This window comes from Apium graveolens, chromosome 5 (assembly GCF_009905375.1).
Source record: "Apium graveolens cultivar Ventura chromosome 5, ASM990537v1, whole genome shotgun sequence".
In the NCBI taxonomy this organism is placed as follows: Eukaryota; Viridiplantae; Streptophyta; class Magnoliopsida; order Apiales; family Apiaceae; genus Apium; species Apium graveolens.
Window position 1 is genome coordinate 44,179,674 of NC_133651.1, and position 16,014 is coordinate 44,195,687.

The following is a 16,014-nucleotide window of genomic DNA, read 5'->3' on the forward strand; positions in this document are numbered from 1 at the left end:
GTGTGTGTAAATGTATTAAATAATACGTTTATACAAATTTTATATAATTGTACACATACTTTATATATATATAAATATATTATTTGTATTTAATTGTAGAAAATGTTCTATAATCATCGTCAAAACGGTAGAGGCAACAAAAAAATTCAAAAAATTCGATATTCGTCCGAAATATCCGCATTCATATCCGAAAAAAAACAGATATTATCCATATTCAAAATAAAACGGATATTATTAGTATCCGAAATAAACGGATATTATCCGTATTCGAATCCGATGATTGCGGATGCGGATATAGACATATCTGTATCCGAATTATCCGTTTGACAGCCATACTTTACGAGTAAGTTTTGTTTTTGCATATTGTTCTCGGTAATTCTTGATCCTACGGTCTTTAACTGGGGCAACCGATACAGCATTAAAATTACATCGCACCCACATTTATTAGAAGTTGCAGGCTCGATCATCATCGTCTCGGCTTCTCCATAAGGTTCTATTTACAATCTCTACGGCCCTTTTGTTTCACTCTCGCTTTTATAATTTATATGTACGTGGCTCAGGAAGCAACTTCTGAATTTCTAGTCTTGTATGCTAGGTTTTTAAATAACTGAACACAAGCTTATTACTTAGCTTCAATCATTACTTTATTATACTCATGTACAACAACACTATGTATGTAATTGGGTTTTGTGTTATTTTTCTTCAATTCTTTAGAGTTTATTACAACTAGTCTAGTTCAACATTTAGTAAAAAATATGTAGTTCATGATGTATAGATAATTTTACGAGTTTTATATATGTAAATTTGGTACCCGAAGTAGTTTTAACAATACTAAGATAGCTAATTGTCTAATAGGTATGTAATGGTCTTTCGGTTTGATGTTGCCTGCTTACATCTAATGTTCGGTATTTAACCTTGAACTATTTCCTTAGTGAGTAGATTGATTTTAAATGGCTAGTAGAAACCGTGTTCCGCGTGAGGCCTTTGACAACCGACGGGGATATATCCCAGAAAGACATGTTGTTCGGGGTCCTTTGCCACCTCATCCTGCATTATTGGAAGAAGAACTTGAAATGCAACATGTTGAAATCCGGAGGCTCTTTGGGGAGAATAGGAGGATGGTTGAAGATCGAATAGCAATGGAGCAGGAGTTGGGGGCTGCTAAAGAAGAAATTTATCGTATGAATTTTGTCATCAGTGAAATTCGTGCGGACCAAGAGCGTCATTCTAGGGAGCTTATTGAGAGAGGTCAGAAGCTAGAAGCTGAACTTCATGCTACCGAGCCTTTGAAAATTGAGGCTGCCCAACTCCGTTCAGAAGTTAAAAAGCTGAATTCGGTTAATCATAATCTATCTGTGCAAGTGAAAACTCTTACGGAAGAACTAGGCAAATTGCAAACATATAACAAGCAGATTCCACTTTTGAGGGCCGAGGTTAACGGACTGCACCAGGAACTTATGAGTGCCAGGTTATATATGGTTCAAATCTTTATAGCGGGGATTTTTTTTGCTAAGAACATACTGTGCTTTAACTTCTTACAGTTTATAAGGCTTACAAATATTGTTTTATATTATAGAACTGCTTTTGACTACGAAAAGAAGGCAAACATCGAACTGATGGAGCAGAGACAAGCAATGGAGAAGAACTCGGTGTCCATGGCACGTGAAGTTGAAAAGCTTCGGGCTGAACATGCCAGTGTTGAAGTCAGATCATGGGCTGCTGGTAATGTTATCTTATTTTAAATCATCTCTATATGTCATACTTGCTTACAAACAAGAGAAAATATGTCTCTGTTCATTATACTGGTTAGGGGTGTACCAAACGGCCGAAGTGGCCCATACCCACAGCAAAATGTGGTTTTTAATTCTCGTGGTGCGGTTGCGGGTCGATTTTTTATTTTTTTGCAAATCGTGCAGTGCGTTGTGGGTTTCACTAATGCAAGATAATTCTATAACGTTTCTAACTTTTTGAAGATAGCTCAGATACGTAGTAGATCTTAAATATGCCAATTTTGAAATAAAAAGTTTTAGCCTCTACATTATATAAATTTTAACTGTATCTAATTTTGAAATAAAAAGTTTTAGCCTCTACATTATATAAATTTTAACTGTATCTAATTTATTAATATAGTATCATTTTTAGAGAGAGAGAGAGTATGTGTGTGTGTGAGAGAGACTTCATGGTGGAAGATTTCCAAAAAACGATGAGATGAAGATCAAAGATATCTAATTTATTAATATAGCATCATTTTTAATTATTAGATATCTTTGATCTTCATCTCATCGTTTTTTGGAAATCTTCCGCCATGAACTCTCTCTCTCTGTCGCTCTCCCGCGCCCGCGCGCCCGCCCGCCCTCTCCTTCCGTCTTATCTTTTATATACATAGTCGAGTACTCGATGATCTGGTTTATATACATTATACTGTGTAACATGTTATTTAATCTTATACTTTATCTATATATATATTATATATATTATATATATTACATGTATTGCTATTTAATGTGAATAAGTTATACTTCCGTTCTTATTATTGATACAAATGAGTTATATTTTTGCCCTTCAGTTTGCGGTATGCAATGGATATTGAAGATTGTTACCTGGTGTAAAATAATTTACAAGTCTTTATGATATTTATAAATCTGTAATTTATAGCTATACAGTTTTCATAATGTGCATAATAAATATATAATTAATGATATGTATGTGCTTGATTTGTTCACCTTTTTTGCTAGGTGGGTGCCTAGTCAGAAATCTGACCTGGACCTGTAATGGTCAACTTTAAATTTTGAGCCTCACAAGTTATAGGATGGTGAGTAAATCTTGTAGATATTTAGTTTCCCTCTATAAAATTAGTGTCACTTACTCCCTAATATAGCCCTTAGATAATAGGACAATAGGTGGACGTTGGGTAATAAAGAATTAAACCTATGCCCTTAGATATTAAACAATTTGTAATATTCATCTCACTTAAATAATAAAGTTTACTACTTTATTAATAAATGATATCCAAAATCTTTGATAATATGGAAAATACTAGATTGAAGGAAACAATTCCTTTTAATATTCTACTGTCATGATCTAAAAAATTCGTAGTAACATACGCAACTTGTAATAGTAGAATACCTAATCAGTTAACATATTTCATCCTTGAATACTATATGATGTAAAAATTAATTTATTAATTCATTTGTCCGCATCATTCTTCTTTTGTTGAGCACGAGTTTTTCACAAGGAAGGATCTAGATCCTCGAAAACACGAACTTCTGTACAAACATGAACTTTTGGAAGCCATCGAAATATCTCTGCATATATGACTCTATGAAGAGTTTTAGGCTACTTATCAGAGGACAAATAGGTTTTTTTAACTTGCTACATAAATCGTCAAATAAATTCGCTTTATTCATCTTGGATTTTTCATGGTCATTATAGAATTTCTAAGGTTGTATCTTAAGTTCTTCATATCCATCAATTATTGCCTATTGGTTACTAGATTGCCTAAGCATACCTTTAGATCAGAAATGTGTTCATCAAGTAAAATAATTTGGACCGTGAGGATAACGTGTCATTTGGGACTACGCAAGGATGATAATTTTCTGTAGGTCGTCTTTCATGTTTGTTGGGTGTTGATCCTCTAACGAGTTTTTGAGGCTGAGAATTGGGTAGGTTAAAATAGTTGTAAATTAAAAGAGTACTTAATGCCATTTGATTTAGGACAATAGGCGGAGGAGGGTATAAGAAAAGATAAAACCATCCTAAAACTCTAGAATGCAGTTGTTCAAAAATATATCATTAAACTGAGAGAATTTATAAAATACTAAATAAAAGAAAAAAAATAATTGCTCTACTAATACAACCTACTTTTGTCTTAAATATGCCTAATATATGCTTCCCTAATTCCAATAAAAAACCCAAAGGAGGTACTATATAACATCTCCGAATAATAACGTAGCATACATACAAAATAACGTAGCATTCATTAATTCCTTTGTCCGCATCACGCTGACACGCACACTCACCTATAACTGCCTCAAACTCTTGTCTTATGCCACACTTCAGAGTTCCAATCCTTGTTTCCCTGTTATCATTAGGCATGTCTACTGTCTAGTGGGTTCAAACAAATTGACTATTGAAAATTCTCCATAGAAGATTTTTTCATTAGCACATTTCTATATATTTAAGTTGCATAATTGCACTTGGATTTTCTGATGGCCTGGCAATGGAATTATATCAAATTTGAAGAAATTTTGTTATTCTATGCTACCAACTAGTTTCAGATGGTCTTGTTTGCTAATACAAAACATCAGCAGCTGGTTCTTTGATAGCTTATTGGTTTTTGACTGAAGGAAAAGGAATATACAAGGTATGATTCTTTAGTGAATAGTGAGTCATAAAAGAGGAACGATCTTTTGGGCAGTGTGAGAATAGGGTGATAGTTTTGAGTTCACGTACATGAGGTGCTCCTATTGAATCTGGGCTTGGTCTTTTCATATGGAAACCTTGTTTAACTGCTTTGTGGTCAATACTAGTTTAACATTTATATATCCCACCCTAACACCTCATCCTTGTGGTTGTCTGGCACATCTGCATGACCTTTAAATACATGCATTGCCATTGTTATCAAAACCGGTGTGTTGGGAAAAATTTTAAATTCTGATTTGATCTCGGAGTTCTCAATGGAAGTGCTGGCATTTAGCTTCTTTTTGTTGCTGTCTATTTAGAGGAATTAAGAGACTTGTCATGGACTTCTCCTCTATTCATCGCTATTATCTTAAGTAGTTCTTCCAGCTCATTGATGTTACGTGTTTGATTCTCTTTTCTCTTTCTAAAACCAATTGCATTAAACACACTGAAATAAGTATTTTAGGATGGCAGAAGTGGAATCGATCTCAAATAAAACAGCTCTCAGATTTCTAATGAATATGGTATTCACAATATGTTCATACGTTATCACTTATCAGCCACAGGTCGCAACTACGGGATGAATCTTAACACTTCGGAAGGAGGTTTCCAGGCACCTTTTGGTGAGGGATACAGGGTCCGCATGGTACAGATGCTGTAATAAATTACTAATATTTTACGGCATTCTATATGCAGCATGACTTAACAAGCTAATGTTTTCATGCTGCATTAGGGTGCTGAACAAGCTAATGTTTTCATGCTGCATTAGGGTGCTGTTGAGAAGAGCTCTTTATATGGTTCGGGTTCAGGTTCAGGTTTAGGCTCAGTTCCAGGTGCGTGGGGAGGACTAGAGAAGCCTCACATGATCCGCCGCTGAAAAAGTCAAATTCATGTTTCAATAGCAGAAAGGAAGCATCCTGGTTCACTTGTTAATTGGCTGTCCAGTGTAGAATGAAGTTGAAGTGTATGGTTCCTTTAAGTTTCTATCATATATCGGCAGTACTTGAGCCGACCTTATATATCTTTTAGGGATATCTGACTTTAAACTTAGTTTGATGCCGTCCATAACTACCCAAGTGTATAACGTTCAAATGCATGTTTTAATATTGCCTTTTAGATTCTCGTCACTTGATGATTCTTTTTTTCGGGTCAACATAATTGCTGGCATGATTAATTGAAATCTTATGATTGGTAGAATGTTTTGCGGAAACTATTTGGATATTAACGAGCTCTTTATCTTTGAGAGCATGAGCATTTAGGATAAATCCTTCTCGATATATTGTATGAGAGAAGTTTTTTTAAATTAAGTTGTCACAAGATGTTGAATGTTAGCCAGTAAAGCAGTTTTACTTCTTGTAAGGAATGTGATTATTGGTTTACATGTTTGTTGTAGTTGTAAAATTAGTCATAAAAAGGATATGGCATGCTAGCACGTTAAGAGTTGAAAAAATTGTGAGGAATCATTTGAAGATGGTTGAATTGCAATTTAGGGTGGTGTGAGTAGTGATGAGAAAATGCTTGCGGGTAGAAAGTGGGACTTGCAGGTAGACCCCAGAATTTGATGCACAACACAAATGATACGAAAATTTAGGGTTCGTATTTACATTTTGAGTACACGACACAACATAAATATATTAATATTTTTAGTATTAATTTTTATAATAAATATATGTACATTTATTTATATAATACATGTACATTATTTTATATAATTAGACATAATTTTATAATATTATATATATATATATATCTTATATATATTTGTAAAATTTCACCTAAAATTATAAAAAATTTATTTATTTATTTATTTTTAACTATAATTTATTAAATGTTACTCGAAAACACGACACAAAAAGTACATGAACACGAAGGTACACGTATCCTAAATGGGTTGTGTTAGGGTTTAGTAATTCTGTACATGAAACCTGAATCACGAATGTACAAGACACGAACCAATTGCCAGATCTACTTGTAGGTATATTGCTTGTTCGAAGTTGTGCAGTAAGGATTGGTCTTTTTCTCAGAAATGAGTGATTGTTCTACTTGATAGTAAAACATGATAGTTTATTTGAAGATGCATTCTGATGCAGTATTCTAGATAGGTTATAAAAAAGTTGTGTTATCGTATGGTTTGATCAATCCCCCAATGATCCGTAATCTTTGCCTTGGGCTCTAAGCATATAAACAACCCTTCTGATGCCATACCATAGTTAACACGTGTAGTGCAAGATTGGAAGCTACACGGTTACATGAGATGAACTGACCTGTAAACAATCAAGTATTACGAAGTGTACGTGTCTCTTGTTATTGTGCTCCTTTTTATTTGCCACTTGGTTCTGATATTTCAGTAGTGAAGCTGTGCTATTATCTTCATGCTGCGGCAAATTGTTTCTTCTGGCTACTTTCATTCCCCGAATATTCTTTTTTATGCTACGGTATTAGCTTGGGTGTTAGATGGATGGAGGGAAGGCATTCCATTTGACGTGGGGCTGGCCTGGATTCGGATGTGATCATCATAGGCAAGTATTTGGTCTCAGTTATATGGATTTAATGGCTCCTAATTTATTGTTTTAGATGTTCTACATTGGAAAGTACATTATGTGATTACTTTTTCACTGTTTTTTTTGAAAAAAAATTGAATAAACCCTGACCCCCCATCTCTCTCTCTCTCTCTCCCCCCGCCCCCCTCCCCCCGCCCCCCTCTCTCTCTCATACTTGGTTTGGCTTGAAATGATCTGGATTAGATGTTGGATAACTAATTCTGAACTAATTTATTAAATTGTTTAGGAATATTAATTTGGAGCTCAAAAGTGCAGAGTAATACTTGTTATGCAATGAGTTTTAAAGTAGACTTCCCACAAATCTGTGATCAAATAAAGGTAAAGTAACCAAGAATAGTAGGATCTAACACTATTGATAGTATTAATATTATATGGAGTAATAGGGAAACACTAAATATGTTGATATAATTTGCTGGAGCTTGGAGGTTGGAGCCATATCTGTACTATAATTATATACTATCAAGTCCAAAACATTAGAATTTTGCAGTCGGTTGGTCATTTCAAGGCAAAGTATAATTTCCTGCTGTTAGGAACCTTTGGAAGTCCTGAACTGCCCTCGTGAACTTTTTTAAAAGTTTTTGTTTGTAGATGTGCCGATAACTTGTCCAGAAGTTCTTGTTTATTAGATATGCTGAGAAGTACGTTTGAGTGGGAACTATAGTATCATTATCAACAGTAAAACAAGTTCGGTATTCGGCATACTTTTAGGCATTCCAAGAGAATATATGTGACGTCTTAGTTAAAATTGTGATGAAGTCAGTTCCGAACCGGATTTGTGCTGTTTGCTGTCAGTTAAGAATAAAAGGAAAATCTCCTCGTTCCCCCTGTTGCTGATAGGTCACGGTTTATGGAGCTGGAGAGCAATTACTGAACATTTTGAAATTTTCAAGATGCCAATGTGAACTGTGTAAACATCATTCTAAGCATAATATGACACTAATGCGCTTGTTGAAAAAAAATGAGAGATACTTGTGGCAGACCTGAGCACATCTTTAATTGGTTCTTTAGTAAAGAAAAAGAATCTCTGCATCTCGTCAACTTGGAGACAGTGACCGCAGAAGTCAATTCAAGCATCAATTAGTTTCAAGTTAAGCATGAAAAAGCCATCCAAACATAATTTAAGTGATGGAGACCTTGGCCTCATATGGTTTCCTCACGACCTATTTAGGTTGTTATTAGTCTGCATAGATCCAGAAATGACTACAGATTCAGTAGCTCCATGCAAACTGTGAAGTATTGTAGCAAGAGCCAGAACTTCACTTTATCCGAAGGAATATAAGCACATTGAAAGGATTTTACACAGAGGTGTTCTTGTTCTTGCGTAGGGTCTAAAGAATTAGCGAGTAGTTTCATAGTTGCAGGAATAGTTAAAGAAATCAGTAGGCTCCTTGATTTTTGTTGAATTGATATATACAGAGGGATAGTAGAAAAAGACAAGAATTATATTTGCCTATTCAGTTTAGGCACCCATTATTTCTTAGCATGATCAACTGTGAAATTGTTTTTTAAAAATGTTATTGTATTATTGGATATGATTTGAGCGCATATATGGCGAGTAGTTGCATCCATAAACTCTTATGTGACAATTTTTAAATATTTGCTGTATAAAATGTTCTGTGAACACTGAACTTTTCGTTCCTTCTAATGGTATCTATCTCTCAATAATATGCAGATCCAAAGATGCTAGGTGGAAACTGCTGTATTTATATATTGCAAGGCAAAGGGTAAAAATTAGGTATCCCTATTACACTGTGCATCAATATAGCAAGTTTCCTGAAGACTGCTATTTAAGTATTTAACAGAAGAAACACAATGAGGATAAAAAGTATTTAGTGTGCTGCCATTTTGTAAGATAGATATTTCTGCACATCAGTGTAAATTTCATTTGTGGAAAAAATGTATACTGCATTTCGCCATCCAAGAAATAAAATGTTAGTGTTTTGATTGTTCAGCTAGAAAGCGAGGAGTTCATTGGGTTCATTTTTCAGCTGTTTTTAATCACTTCTAATTTCTAAATCACTGATGAAATTTTATATTGTTAATGAACTCGAGGAATCATAATTGGTGTTATATTTTCTATAACTATCTTATGACCCATGCATCATCACACATGACACAACCTTCTTTTAATTTAAATTTATTATTATTTTCATTTTTATTATTTATTTATATACTTTTAACAATATTTTTGATTATATCTTGTTTAGAACCATTGTTTTAAATTTATTTATGTTTGATTATTTGTGTTTTGATTTTAAATTATATACATAAGTATAAAAATATTATTCAGTATTTTTTGATTAATTATACTTTTATTTTAATTTATATTGGATAAGAGTAGTGTTATTGATTTTAACTTGTAGGATCTTTTTATATTTTGGAGCCTATTGTGTGGATATATATGCGTGGCTGTCTTATTTACGTTTGTAGGATCCTGCTGACGGCCACATCTTACCGTTCCATATTAATACATTACTTTAATTATATCAAATCTGTTACTTTCTGGCGTTCAAGCTTAATTTAAGGAAGGGAACAGAATTACAAAATATAGAACGGAAATCATGATGGCTGACATAAACTAGGCCTTGTATATCAAGTTCCTATTTGACATTGCTTTTTCAGTTGTTTTTTTGTTAAAACCAGTGTTTAGGATACCTTTACTGCTTTCCTTCTAAGCTGGGAAAGCTACAAATATGTAGCTTCTTTCTTCAACCTATTAGAAATATACATTTTAACTTAATTTTAGAAAAGACTATAATTAACACTCTTTTGACCTTAAATTTTAATTTGTATTATGTACTTAACCAGAAACTTATAGCTTGGTCCTACAGCACTTCTTTGTAAAACACTTCCTGCACAACATTTGTCCAATCAGGAGGTTGAGGACAACAGTGCCAAACTGAAGGCAAATTATGTCTATCTTCTACACGTATACTGACACGCTAAGGGATAACAATTCAGGAAGTTGACAAGCTCTTTACCCAGCATGGATAGAAAGATTCACCCCATATATAAATACTGCCAAATGCTTCTGTAAATATTTTTGCATTTCCTTTAAGTGCTAGTTACTGAACATTAATTGTCCACAACCTTTAGAGAAGGGTTAACCATCCCAAATTTGCAATACTTTGTATTTATCCAATAAAATTAGACTTGATACTTGATCCAGTATTTTGCTGTTTCATGTGTAGAGGCCTTGTTGTCAACGATGTTATGCAAATGCATAGGATGTTGTTACCAAATTAAATGCTAACATTGTAATATTGTAGTATATTAAAATATTGTAAAAAGTTGTAAGAAGTATTAATTGAAATTATGCATGCTTTCAGTGACTTTAAGCTTTATTTTGTTCCAGAATTAACCACCTCCGGCTTTGTGGCACTGAAGTGCGCTGATGGATTAAGCAGCATCATTTTGACAAACGCTATAGAAGCACAAATTATGTTGCCGTTATGTAGTGCAAGTTGGAGGCAGAAATTTGGATCTCCTCCCTCTGATTGGTGCTTTTGTGTCGGGGAAATTTCCGTTGTGTTCAACAAGGTCTTCAATGAGACCGTCCTCCCTGACGCTCAGTGGGTAAGTAAGTAAATGAACACCTTCCATATCAACTACTTTTTTTCCCTGATATAGTTTCCACATTTGGTCCCCTATTGAGTTGAGCTTCTGCACACATTCCAGACTCTCAGGCCAGTTAAAAATTTCTTCGACCTGGCGTGTATGTTCATACCACAGTGAATTGCGGTATCTGTGTATTTCACCTTGAGTAATTTTTCCCTCTTCATTGTCCATCTGGTAGCAACCCATTGCAATTTCAGTGTCCCTTTTCCCATCCATTGACCTTTGGTTTACGTTTGCAGATCCAATCAGCATATACGTGTCATCAACTACAACAAATCGTAACAAACAGGACTGTCAAACTAAAATAATACAGCAAATGAGAAAGGTTTAAATTACCGTGTATCCGCGTCAAAATCATCTAGTCTTTAATTTGTTGACCGTTGACTTGTGCTAAAGCTAATTGGAGAGTAGAATAATTATGTAAAAATTTGATTCATATACCTATCATGACTTTGGAATGGAGATAAATCATAAATCTCCTCTGCATTTGGGCATTCCAGTACTGTGTTGCTTGATGAGGAGAAGATGGGGGAATGAATTCTCCTTCTCTCTTCTCTTCCCGGTTAGCAAGACAGAAAAAATTTAAGTAATCTTTTGGATGGCCTGATATACCACTGTCTTTTAAAGTTTCACCTACTAGCTTATACATCATCTTCATTGTTTCTCTGGTCCAGTGTAATATGTCTTGTACGGTTTCACTCTCTGGGACTCCTTCTGGCCACATTGGTATAAGAATGTAAACTGCGAATCTTTCCTTTGTTTTAATCTTTCTAGCTATTTTTAGGGCTATCTCGACTGGTATTAAGTTTGTGCAGCCACATTGCTTATCTTTCTCCCACAAATGACATCCTCCAATAAAATATTGGTTTTCGATGTATATAAATTTCTCAGCACGCCTGATTGCTTCTACATAAGCTTCATGGATGCTTCTCTCAACTCGAAAGCTTATATTTGCTGAGACATGATCAATTGATCGAAAGACCTGCACTTTCCAATTCTTTCCGGTCGGGGTAGTTAAATTTGGTTGTTGAGAAAGTTCTTTTATGGAGTTTAGAGGGACTAGCAAAGAAGAATCACATTGCTTTGTCCACCTTTGCTCAAAATTTGTCATCACATCCCAAGCAGCCTCTCCAGAAATACAGGCGTGAACATCGTGCCATGCCTCTCTTGGTCCGCCTTTATGAAGGCTAGCGCCGGAAAGGTTTATCTGATAGAAGTCTTGGGAATGATATTCCGTATTGAGTGTTCGAAATAAGGAGTGTTCCTCTGTATCGTATCGGCCGTCGCAGAGATCTAAACCTCCAATAAAACTTAAAATTTCTCGATTGCTTGAAAACTGCTGTCCTCGACTGTCCACAGTTATTGTTTTCTGATGATGGGCAAACATAGTGGGGAATTTGTTGTGCAATCTGGGGCATAGTTTGCATATAACTTTGGTGTGTTTAAAGTAGGCATATGCATCTTCATCATGCGTTTTCATTACTCCTGTGTTCTTGATGATAGGTAATGACGTTTCATCGTCCCAAAGCATGATTCTCACAGCAACACCTTCTTCTGCTTTACGTGTCAACAATTCACCGAGTTTTACTCCTAGTGCATGTGGAATTTCTGTTTGAGAATCACGCACCTGCTCATGTTACCTTTGTTTGTCAGATTTAAGATGTGAAAAAAGTGCTGAAGGAAAATAGAGTGTTTCCACTTACCAGAACCAACTTGGGATTGAAAGACCATCCTGCTATGTAAACCAAATATTTCGCATCATCGATGGCTTTATACACATCTTCCCACAATTTTCTAGGTGTCCCACAAAGATTGCCCGGTGGATGAAAATTAGAATGATGATGAGCATCTTGATATAGTGTGATGCTGCAGTTGGATCTTTGCGGAAACGTTGCATTCTTTAGTCCCTTGAAGCCGCCATTATGAAGTAAGGTTCCCCAGGTTGGTTCAAGTTCTGCTGGTTTAAACCATAATATGAATCGCAGTTTTAGTTGTTGATCTGTTTTTCCATTTTCCATGCAGAGTGGGAAAAAACCTTCGATTAAACTTGCTTCAGTTAAAATCTGGTTTGCAGGAATGCAGATTTTTCCTAAGGCAGAGCATTTGGTCTTCAAAGAGATTGTAATTGTCGAGTCAGCCGGATGAGCACAAAAAATATGTAAGGTTTGATTCCAGACTCTGTCGACTTCTTGGCTTGTCGATGCTACCTTTTGTTTATTTATCTTGATGGTCACATAGGCTGGCTTTCCTGTTGATATACACTGTAGAAGGGAATATCATATAAGGCAAATTTGTTGAGCCCAATTTTGAGTTTCTACTTTCTATAACATCGTATCAGTAAATACTTTCCTTTTGCTGAACTAAAGAGTCGTAGTGTAGATTTAAGGATGCAACTAGATTCTAAAAAGAATCAAGAAAATAAAAAAAAATAAAGAGATGAGAAGGGGCTTACATTGAATGGGAAAGATGGTAAGTAAGGCGTGGCATGGAAAATGGTAGCCTCTAGTGTTCCATGTAGAAACTTGTGATAACTCTCCATGATCTTAAATCTTGTGAATTATTATTTTTTGGACAATGTAATAGTAGGTTTTAACAACATTTCAAATAATATATAGGGGGAGCTAATTCCTGATGGTATTGAGAAATCAATGGGTAGGTTTTAAGCAAAGTGGATGAATGAAACTTTCAAAGGTTTGGAAAAGCTAGTCTTAGAGGCAATCAAATAAGTTAGTTTTACTTTAAGTTGAAGTATGTTCATAAATCTATTTGGTGCATTCCCAAATAGCCTAATGTGATCTCATATTATTATTTTTGTGTCACATTGATGTTTACTAGCAATGATTTCAACATGTGTGTCTTTTTTGGAGGCTACATCTTTGCTTGCATTCCTGAACTTACTTTGGCTTGTCAATGTTGTGGTATTATGCAGCTGAGAAGAGCCAAATTGGAACATAATAAAACTTACACATGCATGATTTGGGTGGACGAGGACAGTTGTTAAATTATCTAGGTCATTGTTTCAGGATGATTACACTACGGTTTGCTCCCAAATGCAAGTGTCAGCAAGGTTCATAAGTTTCAATTGTAATTTACATTCATATTTAATATTTTAGCCATGAAAAATGGTAGAGATCGCAAAACAAATCCCCATTGCTTGCCGATGAATTTTAATTGGTTTAGCCTCTACAAAACGTAGTCTCATAGAGGGTTCCCTGTGTTTGCATTGGTACTACGGGAGGGAAAAAAAATCGCCAGACTGATGGGAGGATTTATTGATAGTCAAGTGACAAGATTACTTTAGTAACCAAATTCATGGGTTGGAATTGAGGAATAAAGTGATGCTAGTTATGTTACTAATCTGACGTATTGGATGTAGCTTTACCGGCAAGTGCATTTGTGTCCGGCACTCCACGCTACTTGTTACTTCCGTCGCCAAGTTATATGTGTTATGTAACATACGCCACCGCCCGAAAACCCGACAAACACAATTATTGGAATATTTGGCAAAAGTTGTGGATTAACATTTGGGCCAGATAATGAGGCCATGGGGATTGAGGGGGACGAATTCTTCTATCTATAATATACATACTCTTACAGCAAAATACTCTCTATTCGGTAGTTCGTCGATTATTCGATACGACAAATAACAACTTTTAGATCTAACGCTAGATATAGGCTTGTCAATAGATCGGAGGTCCGGTCCGATCCGAGCCTTAATAGTTGGATATGGATTCTATAAAAATGAAACCAATCCGGTAATAATTCGATCCGATAAAGATCATATCCATTAAAAAGTGGATTTGGATTCTAACTCATTCGATCCGATAAAGACCCGATCCAAACTACTGAAATTATATATTTATAACATATATATATATGAGTAAAATTCAACTATAATAAATCAATATAATTTACTTTTATAGCAGTATAATTTACTTTTATATGCATTAATATTCTTATTTTCAAAATTCTTTTATTGTATTTTCTCACAAACTATTATTTCATCATATTATAATTTCTTCTGCACAACATATATCATCATATTTATATTCTAATTATGTGTGTCGATAATTATTTTCATATATAGCGTTTATTCACAATTCACAATTCACAAAATTTCTTTATTTTTATTTATAAAATTGTTATATAGAATTAATTTTCTTATTTTTCTCAAATTATATTATTATCTTCTTATTTATTTTATAAATGTTTTAAACTCAAAGTTTTCGCATGTTTTCAAATATTTTTAATTTTTACAACATCCATGATTGAAATATAGTTTTTTGTGTTTATGTTTATTTTATTATTAAATCGTGTTAAATTATTATTAATATTCATCTCAAAAATTAAATGGACCCGTAGGTCCGATCCGATAATTCGAAATCCTAATAAATTTGGATGGGAACTGTTGTATACAATAATAAAATATATTATATTAATATTTAAATTTTACTTATAGGTTCAGGGTTTGAATCATGTCAACGATATATTATATTTAAATTTTTATATTTTTTATTTTAATAATTTCTATAGGTTCATGGTTCAAGTCCGTGAACAACATATGATGTTATACTCTTATTTATTTTTCATCAAGTATCAGATTATCATAAAACATACATTATCATAATTTATTATATTTTTTAATTTATTTTTCTAACAACTGAAAATATATATTAAAATATAAATAGTTTTAAGATAAAATATATTATTAAAAGTTATTCAAGTGTTATAAACAATCTATGCATCGCATGGGTCATAAGCCAGTATATTATTATTTTATTATTATTAGTATTAGTAGTCTAAAACTCGTGTGATGCACAATTTTTTAAAATAATTATAATTTTATTATTTATTTTTATTTTAATATTATATTAATTATAGTTGTTAAAAGAGTAAGTAATGTATTATTTTTCAGCCTGATATCACTATATTGACTAACGAATTATCTTTAAATTTAAATTTTTGTTAGCTCGAGTAAATAGTGTAATTAATTTGGCAGCGTCAATAGTATTTATTATTTTGTTTTAACCAGAACGCCATCTATATCTACCGAAATATTGTCCCCTGCTCGCCTACTGTGTCCAATTATATATAACTTTGTTTCAGGAGTTTCATAATTTTTAACGATAATATTATATAAGATAAATATGTCAAAAAGATAAATTAATTAAGTAAATGCAATTAAATAATTTGAGCAATAGGATAGTGTTGTTTTAACCCAAATAAATTGGATGTATGATTTTGTTTAGTTGGTTGCATTATATTTAGATTTTAATTTTATTTTAGTTTGAATGAAGTGTATAATATATCTTTTTTAGCCTAGATGATATTATATATTATTTTGTTTTAACCTTATTCAATAATATATTATGTTTTTTAGCTAGATCAATAATACTTATTATTTTATCTCAGCATAAGACACGTTATATCAACC

General features: G+C 33.6%; 2 protein-coding genes and 1 long non-coding RNA gene across 11 annotated transcripts; 2 read left to right on the forward strand and 1 right to left on the reverse strand.

Moving 5' to 3' along the window:
- The first annotated feature begins 363 nt into the window (after positions 1 to 363).
- Positions 364 to 10,455, forward strand: LOC141723929 (protein FLX-like 3). 9 transcript variants are annotated; one of them, XR_012576404.1, is made up of 6 exons: positions 364 to 490; positions 933 to 1,468; positions 1,577 to 1,722; positions 6,750 to 6,920; positions 8,635 to 8,686; positions 10,318 to 10,397. XR_012576404.1 is itself a non-coding variant. In XM_074525879.1 (5 exons), the coding sequence occupies exons 2-5, from the start codon at positions 951 to 953 to the stop codon at positions 10,355 to 10,357; spliced, it is 756 nt and encodes a 251-aa protein (XP_074381980.1). In that variant the 5' UTR covers positions 364 to 490; positions 933 to 950; the 3' UTR covers positions 10,358 to 10,455. The 9 variants fall into 9 exon arrangements, 5 of the variants coding, with proteins under 5 accessions (XP_074381980.1, XP_074381981.1, XP_074381982.1 ...); XR_012576403.1 differs by having other exon boundaries at positions 8,635 to 8,697; positions 10,318 to 10,391; XR_012576402.1 differs by lacking the exons at positions 8,635 to 8,686; positions 10,318 to 10,397 and adding exons at positions 4,962 to 5,047; positions 5,171 to 5,365 and having other exon boundaries at positions 6,750 to 6,887.
- Positions 10,413 to 13,242, reverse strand: LOC141723928 (phospholipase D alpha 4). Its single transcript, XM_074525875.1, has 4 exons — positions 13,033 to 13,242; positions 12,284 to 12,841; positions 11,022 to 12,207; positions 10,413 to 10,846 (listed from the first exon to the last, which is right to left on the reverse strand). The coding sequence occupies exons 1-4, from the start codon at positions 13,117 to 13,119 to the stop codon at positions 10,413 to 10,415; spliced, it is 2,265 nt and encodes a 754-aa protein (XP_074381976.1). The 5' UTR covers positions 13,120 to 13,242.
- On the forward strand, positions 12,383 to 14,150 carry LOC141723930 (uncharacterized). The gene is made up of 3 exons (XR_012576406.1): positions 12,383 to 12,521; positions 12,603 to 12,743; positions 13,510 to 14,150. It is a non-coding gene; the product is annotated as an uncharacterized LOC141723930 (long non-coding RNA).
- The last annotated feature ends 1,864 nt before the right edge of the window (positions 14,151 to 16,014 follow it).

Coding starts and splice junctions, on each gene's coding strand:
- LOC141723929 (XM_074525876.1), top strand. CDS start 951: ATGGCTAGTAGAAACCGTGTTCCGCGTGAGGCCTTTGACAACCGACGG. Junction 1,469..1,576: donor CAGGAACTTATGAGTGCCAG/GTTATATATGGT, acceptor TTTATATTATAG/AACTGCTTTTGACTACGAAA. Junction 1,723..4,961: donor AGTCAGATCATGGGCTGCTG/GTAATGTTATCT, acceptor ATCACTTATCAG/CCACAGGTCGCAACTACGGG.
- LOC141723928 (XM_074525875.1), bottom strand. CDS start 13,119: ATGGAGAGTTATCACAAGTTTCTACATGGAACACTAGAGGCTACCATT. Junction 12,842..13,032: donor TACCATCTTTCCCATTCAAT/GTAAGCCCCTTC, acceptor TCCCTTCTACAG/TGTATATCAACAGGAAAGCC. Junction 12,208..12,283: donor TCAATCCCAAGTTGGTTCTG/GTAAGTGGAAAC, acceptor TAACATGAGCAG/GTGCGTGATTCTCAAACAGA.